Source organism: Desmodus rotundus, chromosome 3 (assembly GCF_022682495.2).
Source record: "Desmodus rotundus isolate HL8 chromosome 3, HLdesRot8A.1, whole genome shotgun sequence".
Classification (NCBI taxonomy): Eukaryota; Metazoa; Chordata; class Mammalia; order Chiroptera; family Phyllostomidae; genus Desmodus; species Desmodus rotundus.
The window spans coordinates 131561507-131574451 of NC_071389.1; the positions used below are offsets into that span (position 1 = coordinate 131561507).

The 12945-nt window shown below is 35.4% G+C and overlaps 1 protein-coding gene across 18 annotated transcripts in view; it reads right to left on the bottom strand.

The window, feature by feature from the left end:
• The window catches only part of PPFIA2 (PTPRF interacting protein alpha 2), a 446500-nt gene that overhangs the window by 22290 nt on the left and 411265 nt on the right, over nt 1-12945 (bottom strand). For 9 of the 18 annotated variants that reach the window (XM_053921063.2, XM_045187306.2, XM_045187305.2 and 6 more), the window contains 4 exons: nt 11966-12166; nt 3696-3758; nt 2171-2200; nt 268-461 (listed from right to left, as the gene is read on the bottom strand). In XM_053921063.2, the coding sequence (XP_053777038.1) occupies nt 268-461; nt 2171-2200; nt 3696-3758; nt 11966-12166 (488 nt within the window). The remainder of the gene's footprint in view (nt 1-267; nt 462-2170; nt 2201-3695; nt 3759-11965; nt 12167-12945) is intronic. The other 9 variants (XM_045187307.2, XM_045187304.2, XM_024579694.3 and 6 more) reach the window with 3 other exon arrangements.

Genomic DNA, 12945 nt, shown 5'->3' on the forward strand with positions numbered 1-12945 from the left:
GTAAAAAAGATTTATGCTGTATGCGAATTTATGAATGTATCATTTTCTAAGCTTTGGACACATAATATGAACACAGTTCTACATTAGATAGGCCCTGTAATTTTCTGCATGAAAATAGTTTGCCCAATAGATGTTGACAGGTGTTTCGAATGGCACATATTCTCTATTTCCTAAACATCTCTTTTTGATTTAGTTCTCTTGTTGACTTCGATCTCTTTTAGTACATTATTTACTGTTTATTTTAATGATTCTTTGGAAGGAACCTACCGATGGAAACTATCCACCATTTTTAAATGGACACGGAGATCCTTTTTTGTTAGGTGATCTAACATTCTTGCATCTACCAGGCATTCCATAAAATAGCTTCTGTACTGCGGTAACCCCAGGCTGGGAAGCCATTCATTTCCAATCCACTCGTGGTTCATATCTCCATATGCCAGGGTCTGCAGAAAAACCGGACACTAGAATTGTTTTATAGCAGTCAAGTTTCTTAGCCAATAAAATGAGATGGTAATTGGCGGACAATGCCTATTACTATAACTGATATTTAATTACTATGACATATGGAAACAAAGTAGAACTAATATTTAGCCTCTAAGATTTGATTTACTTTGGTACAAACTGGAATTCTCTGTATGTGCATTAAAGTACTTGTCTATAGGAAATGATGGTATTCATTTTGTATTCTCCAAAAAAATTATATTTTATACAAATATGCATTTTAATAAAAATTAGAAATAATGGTATAATACACATGCTGAACTTAAAGATTCTTTATGTAAATAGGTTTATTTATTTTATTTTATTTTTATTTGTTAGCTGATACCCCACCATTTCCTTCTCTCCAATGGTACGACATTGCAATGGTATAGTGGCAACACTTGACGTGAAAATAGAAATCTCAGTAAATGAATAAAGAGAGGAGCAACAAGGCTGGAGACAGAATGCTGAATTCTACGTGGACAGTTTACCTAGTGAAGCATGCAGCCATATTTCACAAAGACTATTGGAAAGAGTCTCTTTTTAGAAATCAACATAAACTCAAGGAAGCAGGGCATGATCAAAAACTAAGAATGATAATCTAATTTTTCAATATAACAGCATGAACTGATCTTACCACATGCTGTTTATAACAGTCCAAATAAAAAGTGGCATGAACCATCACCTCTAAACCAATTTTTAAAAAGGATTATTACTCTCTATTAATCATATAGTGTTTGTCCTTATCAAATGGCAAGTGTAATTATAACATATAATTCTAATAAAAATCTACATGATTTCCTTTTTTTGTGTGGTTTTAAAATGATGAAATTCTTACCAAATCAAAACCTAAAAGCAATTCAAATTTACTGAATGTCTAAATATAGCTCTTTGTATTAACTACTGAAATTTTCCTTATAGTCAAAGGTTGAACCACATTAACTACAACACACGTTACAGTCAAGTGCTCCTTAACAATGGGGACGTTCTAAGAAATGTGTCCTTAGGGGATTTCGTCACTGTGCGAACAGCACAGTGTGTACTCACACAAACCTAGTGTGTAGCCCACTAGACACCTAGGCCGTGTCGTGCAAGTGGTACGTCATTGGCTGAAACATCGTTATGCGGTGCATGACTGCAGTTCTTTCAGTCACATAACACGTGGAAATGCTAGAAATGCGCACCTTCCTTGCAGACACAGATTTGCTCAAAGCACATGTTTGTCTTATACTGCCGTCTCAATTAATGGGAGTAAGTTTTGACTTGCCGCCCCAATGTTGACAATATCCCTCCAACCCCAATCCTCACACCCTTCCCATATACTTTAAAGCAAATGTGATGCCAGATACATTTTTAATTCTCCCCCTTCCTTATATCCAACTTGAATGAGTCCTGATTCAATATATTCAGAGCTGATTTCAGAGAAACTTAAGTTACAGCTGATTCTTCTGATGAGGAAAGGAGAATTCCCTTTTAAAAGAGGCCAGGTATGAAATGGTAATCACTTTCTTTGCAAAATATGGTGATTTAAAAACATATATATATATAATTAAATATAATAAAATCAAATATACATATTAACCTTAATCTTAAACTAACGGAAGGCTTATAATACTGTGGCACACAAGTTTCTTACTTTATATCCTGACAGCGTAGAAGGATATTGTTTTAAAGGGTTTGAATTTCCTACCTGGGCCCAGCTTCCTTCCTCAGATTCTTTCTGTGTTAGCAGCAGGGAATGATTAATAAAGCAGATAAGTATAAATTAATTTTAAATGCATATAGTGAAATTTTTCTACCAGAAGCAAAATTGTTATTGAAAGTGTTAATTATGACATAGAAAACTAAACAGATTCTTATTCTGATCCACAGTAATCAATTTAGTAGTTCAAAGGCAACTACATACTATATTTTGCCATGTATAATGTGTACTTTTTGCCCAAGTTTTTGAGGAAAAAATAAGGATGTGCATTATACATGGGTATAATGATTACACACCACGTGTATAATAATGGGTGCAATGATCCCATGTTTAGTGTGCACAATGAACACAAGCACACTATACATGGCAAAATACAGGTAGTTCCTAATTAATTCCAGTTAAATACATATATTACACATGGGATTTTCACGACACATTTGATTTGGTAATTCTAAACCACTTTCAATTCTTAAAAGTGTGTAATTTTCCAAATGTAATGAATTATGGTAAAAATTTCTGACCATATACATAAACAAAAGCATATAATACACAAATGTGTATGTGTACACATATGTATTATAAATATATATACTCATATAATAGTCTAATATACCCCTAAGCTATATAGAATCCCATGTTGTATTTGCAGTTCTTTGCTACACACACACACACATAATATGTATGATGGAAAAATCTTATATAAAGTAAATTAATAATGTGGAAAAGAAACGGCATCCTTCTGAGATAGTTTTGTGGTAATCAAATAGATTTTAACAATAGCCCCAAACTAGTAAAACGAGAAAAAGACAAAAACCTACACAACAAGCTAAACCAGAAATGTAGTTGGTACACAACATTGGCATTTCTATTCATCATAAACTAGATATTCATACTTTCAAGTAGTGATAAAACTGAGAGAGCATTAAATTTGAAAAAACGTTGCTGAGAATAAAATGCATGCAGTGTTCAACTTGCATCTTTAAATGAAGAAATGACTATACGTAATACTGTATTTTTAAACGTGGACAATTACAATCAGAGTCACCAAGAATTTTTGTAAACCTGTTCTTTGAAAACCAAATGAACAGAATATTTTTAAGGGGGCGAGGGAGATAGAGGGTCAAATGCTGTATCTGAAATGGTAAAGCACAAAAAATGAAAGTATTATATTAAGAGTGAGTATTCAATCTGAACTTTTCTATTACAAGTTTAATTGGGTTTGGTATTATGTATTTCCTGTGAATGTGCCCAATATTAAGTAATGTTTATTACTAAAGTTGTAAAATAAGTATATATAAGTTGTTATTACTATTAATTATTGTTAGCACACTACTTCATTTAAAAATGCCCAAGTGCAGTACACTAAAACCATGACAAAAAATATCAGTTATTATCGCAAAACACTACGTAAACATACCTCATTACTTCAAACTATCGTAAACAAAATAGCTTTATCATGCAAACAATAACAAAATAACTTTTCTTCATGTCTAACAGAGCCGGAAAGACTGACCGTCTTGGCTGGAGCGGCGAGAGTCTCCATTTCTTCGTGGGTCACCCAGACGTTGCCTGACGGCTGCGCGGGGGCCGCGAGGGCGGCGGGGTCCAGGGAGGGCAGCAGCGGTAAAGGAGAAAGGCAGCGCCAGGGTAAGTTAACAGCACCAGGGCGCCAGCACAGCGCTGCCTCTACAGCATGCACGACAGAGACAGCATTGCTGGCTGGCTCACAGCCCCCTGCTCTTCTACTTAAAAAAGATTAAATAGCAAGAAGGATTCTGTGAAGTTCATGCGAGATAGATTTAAAATGATACTTTATGTGTTTATTAATTAGAAAAAAGGTTTAATTAAATTTTCCATTTCAAAGGTATATGGCTGTTGGACCCATGGAGAATGGATTAAGGTTGAATTGTAGAAGAGTGTATTTTTTATTAAGAAAACAAAGGTATGTGTGTTTGGTTGTGTTATTACTAATATTGCATTCACAGAGTTTTGATTCTTCAATGTCCTTGGAAAGAGAAAATTGGTTGTTAATACAAAGCTTGAAAGCACTGTTATAATCTGTCTGGGAAGCAACATCAGCTTTTCCCAAGTGTATCTTTCCTGTCACATTTCAGTAAATACGTTGTTTTCCTTTATTCTCAGGCAGGAAAAGAAAATGAAATCCTATTTTTGATTTAACAAGAGGTATTTTTCAGCCTCACTAAATACCATCAGAAATTACAAAACCCATTTCCTAATTTTTCAGCAGTCTCCTATGTCACTATAGAGGAGAACATGATGTAAAAGAAAAATTTCCCTCCAGCAGGTAAATTCTATTATGACATATCACTTACTTTCTAAACCAAACGACCCACGATATTTGTTCTGTACACTGAATAGTGTACAGTTTCTAGGCCTAAGCCCACTTAGGAACACAAAGGATCTGGGGCATCGTTGATGGCACTGGCCATTGGGAACCACTTCTCTATCAAATCCCACCATTTCACGGGTAAATGTTCACGAGCATTGCAAAGTTGTCCGAGTACATCACTCCTATAGTTACAATGAACTTACATTCTACCTGTTGCTTGTGACTTGCTCTGGGACATGTCTAGTTTAAAGAATTGGAAGGAGCAAAACTGATACCTTAACATAAGTCACCAACATAATTCTCTCTAGCCTTTGCTACCATTCACGCAAGGGCCATGTTTGAATTTCCTTCTATTATAAATAATACAATTTAACATAATTTGAAAAGTAACTACATATAAACTAAAGTGATATAATTTGGTAAAAATAAATTTCATATATAAGAGAATTACTCATACATGCAATTTGAGTAATACGAGGGAGTTGAACAGTATTCATAATTATAAGCAAACCATATGGGCATAAAAATTCCCAAATAGCCATAACATATATGCAAAGAATTCTCACTCTCCTACCATTTGGAAATTAGAGTATGTCTGATTTTCTTCTATATAAGATAAAACTGCACACACCTGTAAAATATACTTAGAGTACAAGAGCTATCCATGGCATCAGAAGCCCCTCCCCTCCACCCCCAGTTATGGTCTTTATTATAAACAGGAAATTCATATCAATATATGAATCATTAAATCATTTGGAAGAAGTTGCTTTTATTGACTTCATGAGGAGTACTATGCTAAAAGAACTTTACACTCATCTGCCATATTTCCTTCACACTCAGTGATCACAGAGCTTTGCTGAATGTTTGTGCTGTCTTCAAATTGAGCTTCAGCAATGATTACCTGATAGGAAATTCATTTAAGTGAGTCCAGATTTACGATGATTCCTGGAGCCTCTAACTTGATTGTGAACTCAAATAATGAAGCTTTCCCTCCTTGTTTAAGAAAGTTGACCTGATTTGCTCTCCTTTCTCAAAATTTCGGCAGCTATTCGGGGTTATTTATGGTTCCATATAAATTTTTGAAATGTTTGTTCTATATCTGTGAAATATGCCATTGGTACTTTAATAGGAATTGCACTGAACCTATAAATTGCTTTGGGTAGTATGGACATTTTGATGATGTTAATTCTTCCAATCTATGAACATGGTACATGTTTCCATTTGTTTGTGTCTTGCTTAATTTCTCTCTTCAGCATTGTATAGTGGGGTAGGGGGAAGGAAGAAAACTGTACTTGAACAACAATAACAAAAATGTTTAAAAAAAAAGAAAGAAAGTTGACCTGTATTATTTTATTCTGTATGTCACATATGTATAACCACTCACACAGCTTTTCTGAAAGTCTGTATTTACCAGTCTGTTACCATATTCCGGGAATGGCAAGGTGCTGGAAGCTATGGTTTGAATCTGTATCTTTATATGCCAAATGAGTATATATCCAGGGCAATTTTCTAAAGTATAGTTGGCAAACTTTCTGAAATTATGTTAGTTGTTCTCCCTTAATCTGTAATTTTACGTGTCAAGGGTCACTGCCCACCCTAGAATCTCATACAGTTACTCATAACATAACTTCGACACAGCTCAATTAATTAGCCATTAGTCAAGGGGTTAACAAGTTTGTTTCATAAGCAAGCCCACATGTAGGAATATTTCTTTCTTCTCATCACCACTGTAAGGGATGGAACTTTCGTCTAGGTGACTCGTAGAGGGGTGATTTAGAGACTGGAGTTTCAGCGAAGAGCCTGTCTCAGAGAATAGCTAGAGTGGGGGGCTTTCAGCAACCAAAGGAGATGAGGACACTGGTGCATTGGTCCGAGGAGAAAGAAAGTGCAAAAAATAGGTTGGAAAAGAATAAAGTACAAGCATCATATAACTTGGTTTTAGATCTCTGAGAGCCACTGAAAATCATCTTCTCACTGCCCTTGGCTGTCCATGCTGCCATCCCCAATATCTGAACCGGAGAACGCAAATCATTAGTCATTTTTGTGGCTAATAACACCTGAGTCTAACAGGTGATTTATAAAATTTCAATCATCTGATAATTTAACAAATTATAATCAGGGGGCTTGAGTATGACCAATTCCACTTCTCAGTAACTACCCTAGGACATTTCCTAAGCTTCTCAATTTTAGATTCTATTTATGTGAAGTAGGCTAAAACTACAGACTTCAAACTAGAAAAACATTGAAAAGTTTACATTGTGATATACTATATTCTGTTACATGCTGGGACTAGGATGAGACAGGTGGGGTGCCAGCTAGACTAAAGTTAAGGGAGCCCCACTCTCAGGCTTTTGCAAATACAGGGTTGGTACCTGACACTGAGTATTGCCTTCAATTTTGTGTTTGAGGTACCCTCGTGCCTCACCTTAGTCCAGATGGAGTAGACTATTTCAATAGTCTTACTGAATGGGAACTGGGAGAAAAATCCCTAAAGGATGTGAAGTATTAAAGCACTCACCTAATTAAATCATTCAGAAGAAAGTTATGACATAAAAATAAATTTTAAAATGAGCTTAAGAAATATAATTAGGGAAAAATAATTCATTTTCTTGCTGTCAGAAAAATAAAAGAAGTAAAGCAGCTAGACCTCAGAATAATCCTAAAACTTACCTAGCAGGAAGTAAATTCTGTTACCACCTATATCTTTTTGTGTGTTTTTTTTTTTTTTACTTTTTACTTTATGATTGAATTACAAAGTACATTGACTTGAAATTTACTTTTCACATTCAATGTGAATCTATGGCCTAGTTTTACATTTTCCCTTTTATGAATCTATGTGTCTCATTAAAAGAAAAGAAGGAAAACAGGTAGAGTATAGGAAGCAGGACATGTACTTGTTAGGATCACAGACTCTGGGACAAAACCACCTAGGAGTGTGACCTTGGACAAGCCACTCAACCTGTCTGTACATTAGTTTTTGCATTTGTAAAACAGATATAACAAAATGACCTATCTCATAGTGTTATTGCGAGGTGTTATTACATGTAAAGCACTTAGAATTGGGACTGACACTTAATAAGTACTCCACTAATGTTGGCTATTACCACAATATGGTTAGAAATTTTGTTAAGCAATCTCTACCCAAGCAAACCTTGAGTGCAATAAATGGTCTCTATTTCCCCATAAGATAGACTCATGTCTATCTCATGCCTTACATATCTGCTCAAATTTGCTGAGTTTTGTTTTTACCAAAGATGATTTGTATTTGTTCCTAATTCTGTTTATTTCCATTGCACTTCTAAAAATTAGATAATTTAAATATTACATGAAGTAAAACACAAGATAAATTTGGCCCATGTATAAATACTGTTTTGAATTATTTGGAAAGACTAGACATAGGCAAGTCTTAAAATACACTATTAGTGAGATACAGCTCTGTGAAAGTCTGGGAAGAAATTGTAAATGTCCAGGAGGAGTTTGCACTCAAATAACTCTCGAATGTCATGAAGTTATTACTTTAAAAAGAAACTCCAACTAGTGAAATTGAATATGTTTTATGGATGAGGTTATCAAAGAATGATAGTGTGGGACTCCAGGCAATGGAATCATATTCAAAGAAAGTCTTAGGTGTTTCAACTAATCTTGTGAGTTCCTGAACAGTTATATATTTTTACTTAAAATAAAATATTTTAAAAATGTGCCCTGGATGGATAGCTCCATTGTTTGGAGCATCGCCATACACCAAAATGTTGTGGGTTCTATTCCTAGTCAGGGCGTGTATGGGAGGCAACCAATCAATGTTTCTCTCTCACATTGGTTGCTCTCTCTTCCTTCCTCTCTCTAAATTCAGTGAACATACACTTAGGTGAGGATTTTAAAAAATGTAATTGATTTTCTATGACATCCTTTTTAACCATATATTTCCATTAACTGCCATCTCCATCCCTATTCTATTGGGTCAACAGCCTTCTACAGTAACACCAATTAGGAAGAAGAAAGAAAGCTGGAGGATTAGGAATGGACCAAAAAAATAATGACTGTAAACTTTAGATTTTCCTTTTGATGGTTTAGTCCATTTTTATCTAGACAAAAAAGGAAGCAGAACAGGCAGACATTCTGTTTATTTAAAAAAAAAAAGCTTAAGTACCTCGTCTTTTCTTCTTGAGAGCTTGAGGGAACGCACAAGACACACTTGGCTGAGGAGCCCAAACCCAAACCTAACTTACAATGAACTTATATGATCTGAACTAATTATAGTTTTCTGAAAGACATGATAACATTTCTTAAAAAAAAAAAACACTTTTGTGTGTTTTCATTTTGGTGTAGTGGACTTATTACTATTTCTTTTTGCAAAGCAAGTCACATTTGAAATATGCTACAAATGAGTAAATATGTAATTCATTTAAGTGCTAATAAGCACATGAAAATATTTTAATTTCACCAGTTATTTTAAAAACTTAAATTTAAGCAATGTGATAAGCAATGTGATAATCAATGTTAACAAAGGGGGGATGATTACACGATACATTTTGGCAACCAAGGTTTAAAAGTAATAAGAATATACACTGGTTTTTCTTCAGATCGTGTAATTCTTTTGCCTTTTACTAAAAGTAATAAGAATACAAATGCCCAACGCTCAAATACTGCTTTGGCAATAACTACAGTTTATGCAACAACGTAACTTCAAGCATTTCCACTATGGTATTGTAAACACAATGGAAATTGTTAAATAAGCAAAACGTCCACTATTAGGGATTTAGTTAAATAATTTATAGTATTTCCATGAAGGATGTATGCAGTAATTAAAAATGATAGAATTTTGTGTTTATTAAATTGAAGAAAATATTTATGCTCTTACTACATTTTAAAAGTAAAAAATAATTCATCTTTATAAAAATATAAAGAAAATAGACTGGAAAGATCTCTATAAAAATTAACAGTGAAAAAAGCAATAATTAACATATGACTAGTCTTTCAAATGTTGATTCCCCTTTGAAGCCTATTCAATCAGAATTGATTTCTCCTTTCATGGAATTCCACAGCACTTTGCTTCTATCTCACATTTAGAAATGAAAATATATCATCTCTTACTAAACCTGCTGGTAAGCACATCTTACTTTCCTCACCATAGCTGCCATCTCTGAATCAGCACCATACATGTTTCAGACCCTTCGTAACGGTGGGCAGGGTTACCTGTACAATCATCATTTTTAGGTTGAGTAGTTACTGATTATCCACAATTTGCCAGGCACTGAATTAAGGCTTGGGGACTATAGATAACCTGATGATATTTTACCTGGTCTAGTGTAGGTTAAATTAAGGAGAGAAAATTATAAAGTGGTTTTTATAAGTATCCGGAGTGGTAATGCAGGAAGGGAAGCAGACCCAGACTTGAAAGCTTAGTGAAAACTTTGTAGAAAAAGGACAGTCAGGAATCATTGGCTCCAGGAAGAGCTGGAGAAGGATGATAGTCCTGGAATGGGAAGAATATTCCAGGTAGAAGAAAGACCAATGATCCTCCCTGGCTGGTGTGGCTCAGTGGTTGAGTGCTGGCCTGCAAATCAAAGGGTCGCTGGTTCGATTCCCAGGCTAGAGCACATGCCTGGGTTGCAGGCCAGGTCCCCAATAGGGGGCTTGTGAGAGGCAACCACACATTGATGTTTCTCTCCCTCCCTTTCTCCCTCCCTTCCTTTCTGTCTAAAAATAAATAAATAAAATCTTAAAAAGAAAAAGAAAGAAAGAAAAGCCAATAATCAACCAAGAACGTAAAGTTTAGGAAACTGGGACCCTGACCTGGGGAAATAGAGCCTTGGAGATGGACTGAGCAAAGTGTCTCCTAAGCTCTTTCCACATTTGACTGTCCTTTAAGCAATTGAGCATTACTTACTGTTAATAGGTTTTCAATTATATTTTATTGTCTCTGCTGTCACAGTTGTCCCCAGGCTTTCCTCATTTTTCTACTCCCCCTCCCCACCCCACTCCCTCGGGCATTCCCCACACCATTGTCCATGTCCATGGGTCATGCATATATATATATATGTGTGTTCTTTGGCTAATCCCTTCACCTTTAATAGTTTTTAAAATTCCTTTAGTTTGCCTAGAGCTTTTTAGAGAATAGTGTTGAATTACTCTATTTTTCATTAAGAAATGAATTAGGATAGATATGATAAAGTATATTCTATTTGCCATCTTGAAGTTGGAATTTAAATGCTCTTAGTTTTGCAAGGCTGGAAATGTTTAATAATTTTGCAGGGATATGCTCCTGACAGGAGAATCTTGATGTAAATCAGTTGTGATGCTTCTCTCTCAGTTAGAAATTGCTCAGGAAACTATCAGATTTCAATTCGGTTTACAAGAACTATCAGTGGCCTGCTCGGTGTTGGTTTTGAACTGTTTTCTAATTTGAGTAGCACTTCAGCTATAGTGTACAGCATTTATATACAGAGGAAAATGTTATACATGAGTTTGTTAAATTATATATTTTTCTTCCTGTTATTTAGAAAGAAGTTAAAATGGAAGTATGAAAGAAAGGTAAAAGGTTTTAAATTTGACATTGTATTTCTGGCATTAGAATCCAGTATACTGGGAAAGAATATACGGGTAGATAGAGTAAAAATAGAGAGAATTCTCTAAAACTGTGTAAGACCACGTATGAAAACTGCAATACCATAATATCACCTTTGTGTCTTTCATTCACTACTCAAATGTACCTCCTTCTTCAATATGTTATATTCTGAGTAAGACATGGGGTCAGAGAACTCCAGTTAACATCAGAAATTGTATCCTTTATCAGCAAAATATATAATTTAGGAGAAGATGAAGAAAAAAATGAATATCATTTGAGAGTTTTTCTTAGTATTTAAATTTGTTATCTGGTATGCATTTTTTAGACATTTTGTTCTTTTCTAATATTAGGACATGGTAAAATTATGAGAAGAATAGGGGTTTATAAATGAGAAGCAAACAGATTTTTGAAGGCATTTCACGTGGTACTTATGAGACATCAAATATCTTTGTACTTTCGTCGATATGAAACATGCTTCAGAAGTAGTGAGTTAAGCATTGCATTTTCAGGAAGCACTAATGTCAACAGCTAATCACTTGAGATGTTGAATTACATTTAAAAAAGGAATATCCTGAAAAAGAGTAAGCATGGGGTCTTGTTGCTTGGGAGAAAAAATTATACTTTAGTCTAGAGACTACTTCAAAAATCTATCTTGGTTGGAGCCTTCAAGTCTGATAAAAACCACAGCTCCTCAGTTTGAAAACCTATTGGAAGTAGCAGCAAGGTTAATAATGAAGAGCAAGCTAAATCTCTTCAGCATAATTCATACTGACATGGAAATGCGCGCCGCCACCATTTTGCTCTGTAGACTCAGAGATGCCGTTATTTGCCCAGCCCGGCGAGAGGGTCGGAGCACAAACTGACTCACAGTTCGGGATGTCGGAGGAGCTGAAGGACTCGTTAGGGAAACCATCTCCTGAATTGCTAATCGGAGCTTTAAGCGATGCAGAGGATTGCTGATTCCAATTTCTCTCTGGATCTCCGTGTCTGACAGCGCAGACATGATGGCCCCACTCTTCACGTTGGCTCGGCAGGCTGCCACATACCAGGCAGGCATTCCCAGCCAGAGCTGTTGGGTGGAAAACACACACGCAGATTACAACCATCACTGACATTTTAGTGTCTCTTACATGCCAGGCATTATGCTAAGTGCCTAACACGTATGAACCCTTTTATTGCCACCATCCCATGTGATACATGCTATTATTATTTTCCCCAGAGGAAACAGATGCACGGGGACTTAAATAATTTATTTAAAAATACCAGGTAAGCAGTGAGGAAAATAAAGATTTGACATTTAATTTCCAGGGTCCACAATTTAACAACTAATTTTTATTATTAGGGATAAAATTAATAGTTACTTAACAGCAAGTTTCCCCTTGGAGTTAGGACAAGAACAGCTACAAGCTATATTTGATAAAGGCTCAGTCAATATTTGTTTAATGAGTGACTTCAATTTATAGTTCTCCTTTGGAATTTGAGTACAGAGAAATTCTGTCATAGAAAGAGCCAGCTCTGCCACCTCCAGCCACACAATTGTGGTCAAAGCCCACAGTGTAGCTAAGCCACATTCATAATGTAACAATCTTCACCATGTGGAAGTTGTGTAAACTTAATGAGGTGTTCTGTAAGAACATATTTTTGGAGAATGAGATGTGCTACTAAAAGATGCTAACATCATAAATATTTGGAAAACTTTACAAAACAGAGTAACAACGTGAACAATGGATGAGAAATTAGGAATTTCCATTTTTCAAATTTGCCATGGTGATCTCCAGAGACAAATGAGTCAATAGCCCAACGAGCCCGGCGCAGTGCCTGATGCACATCTTAAGCACCGGGTGAATG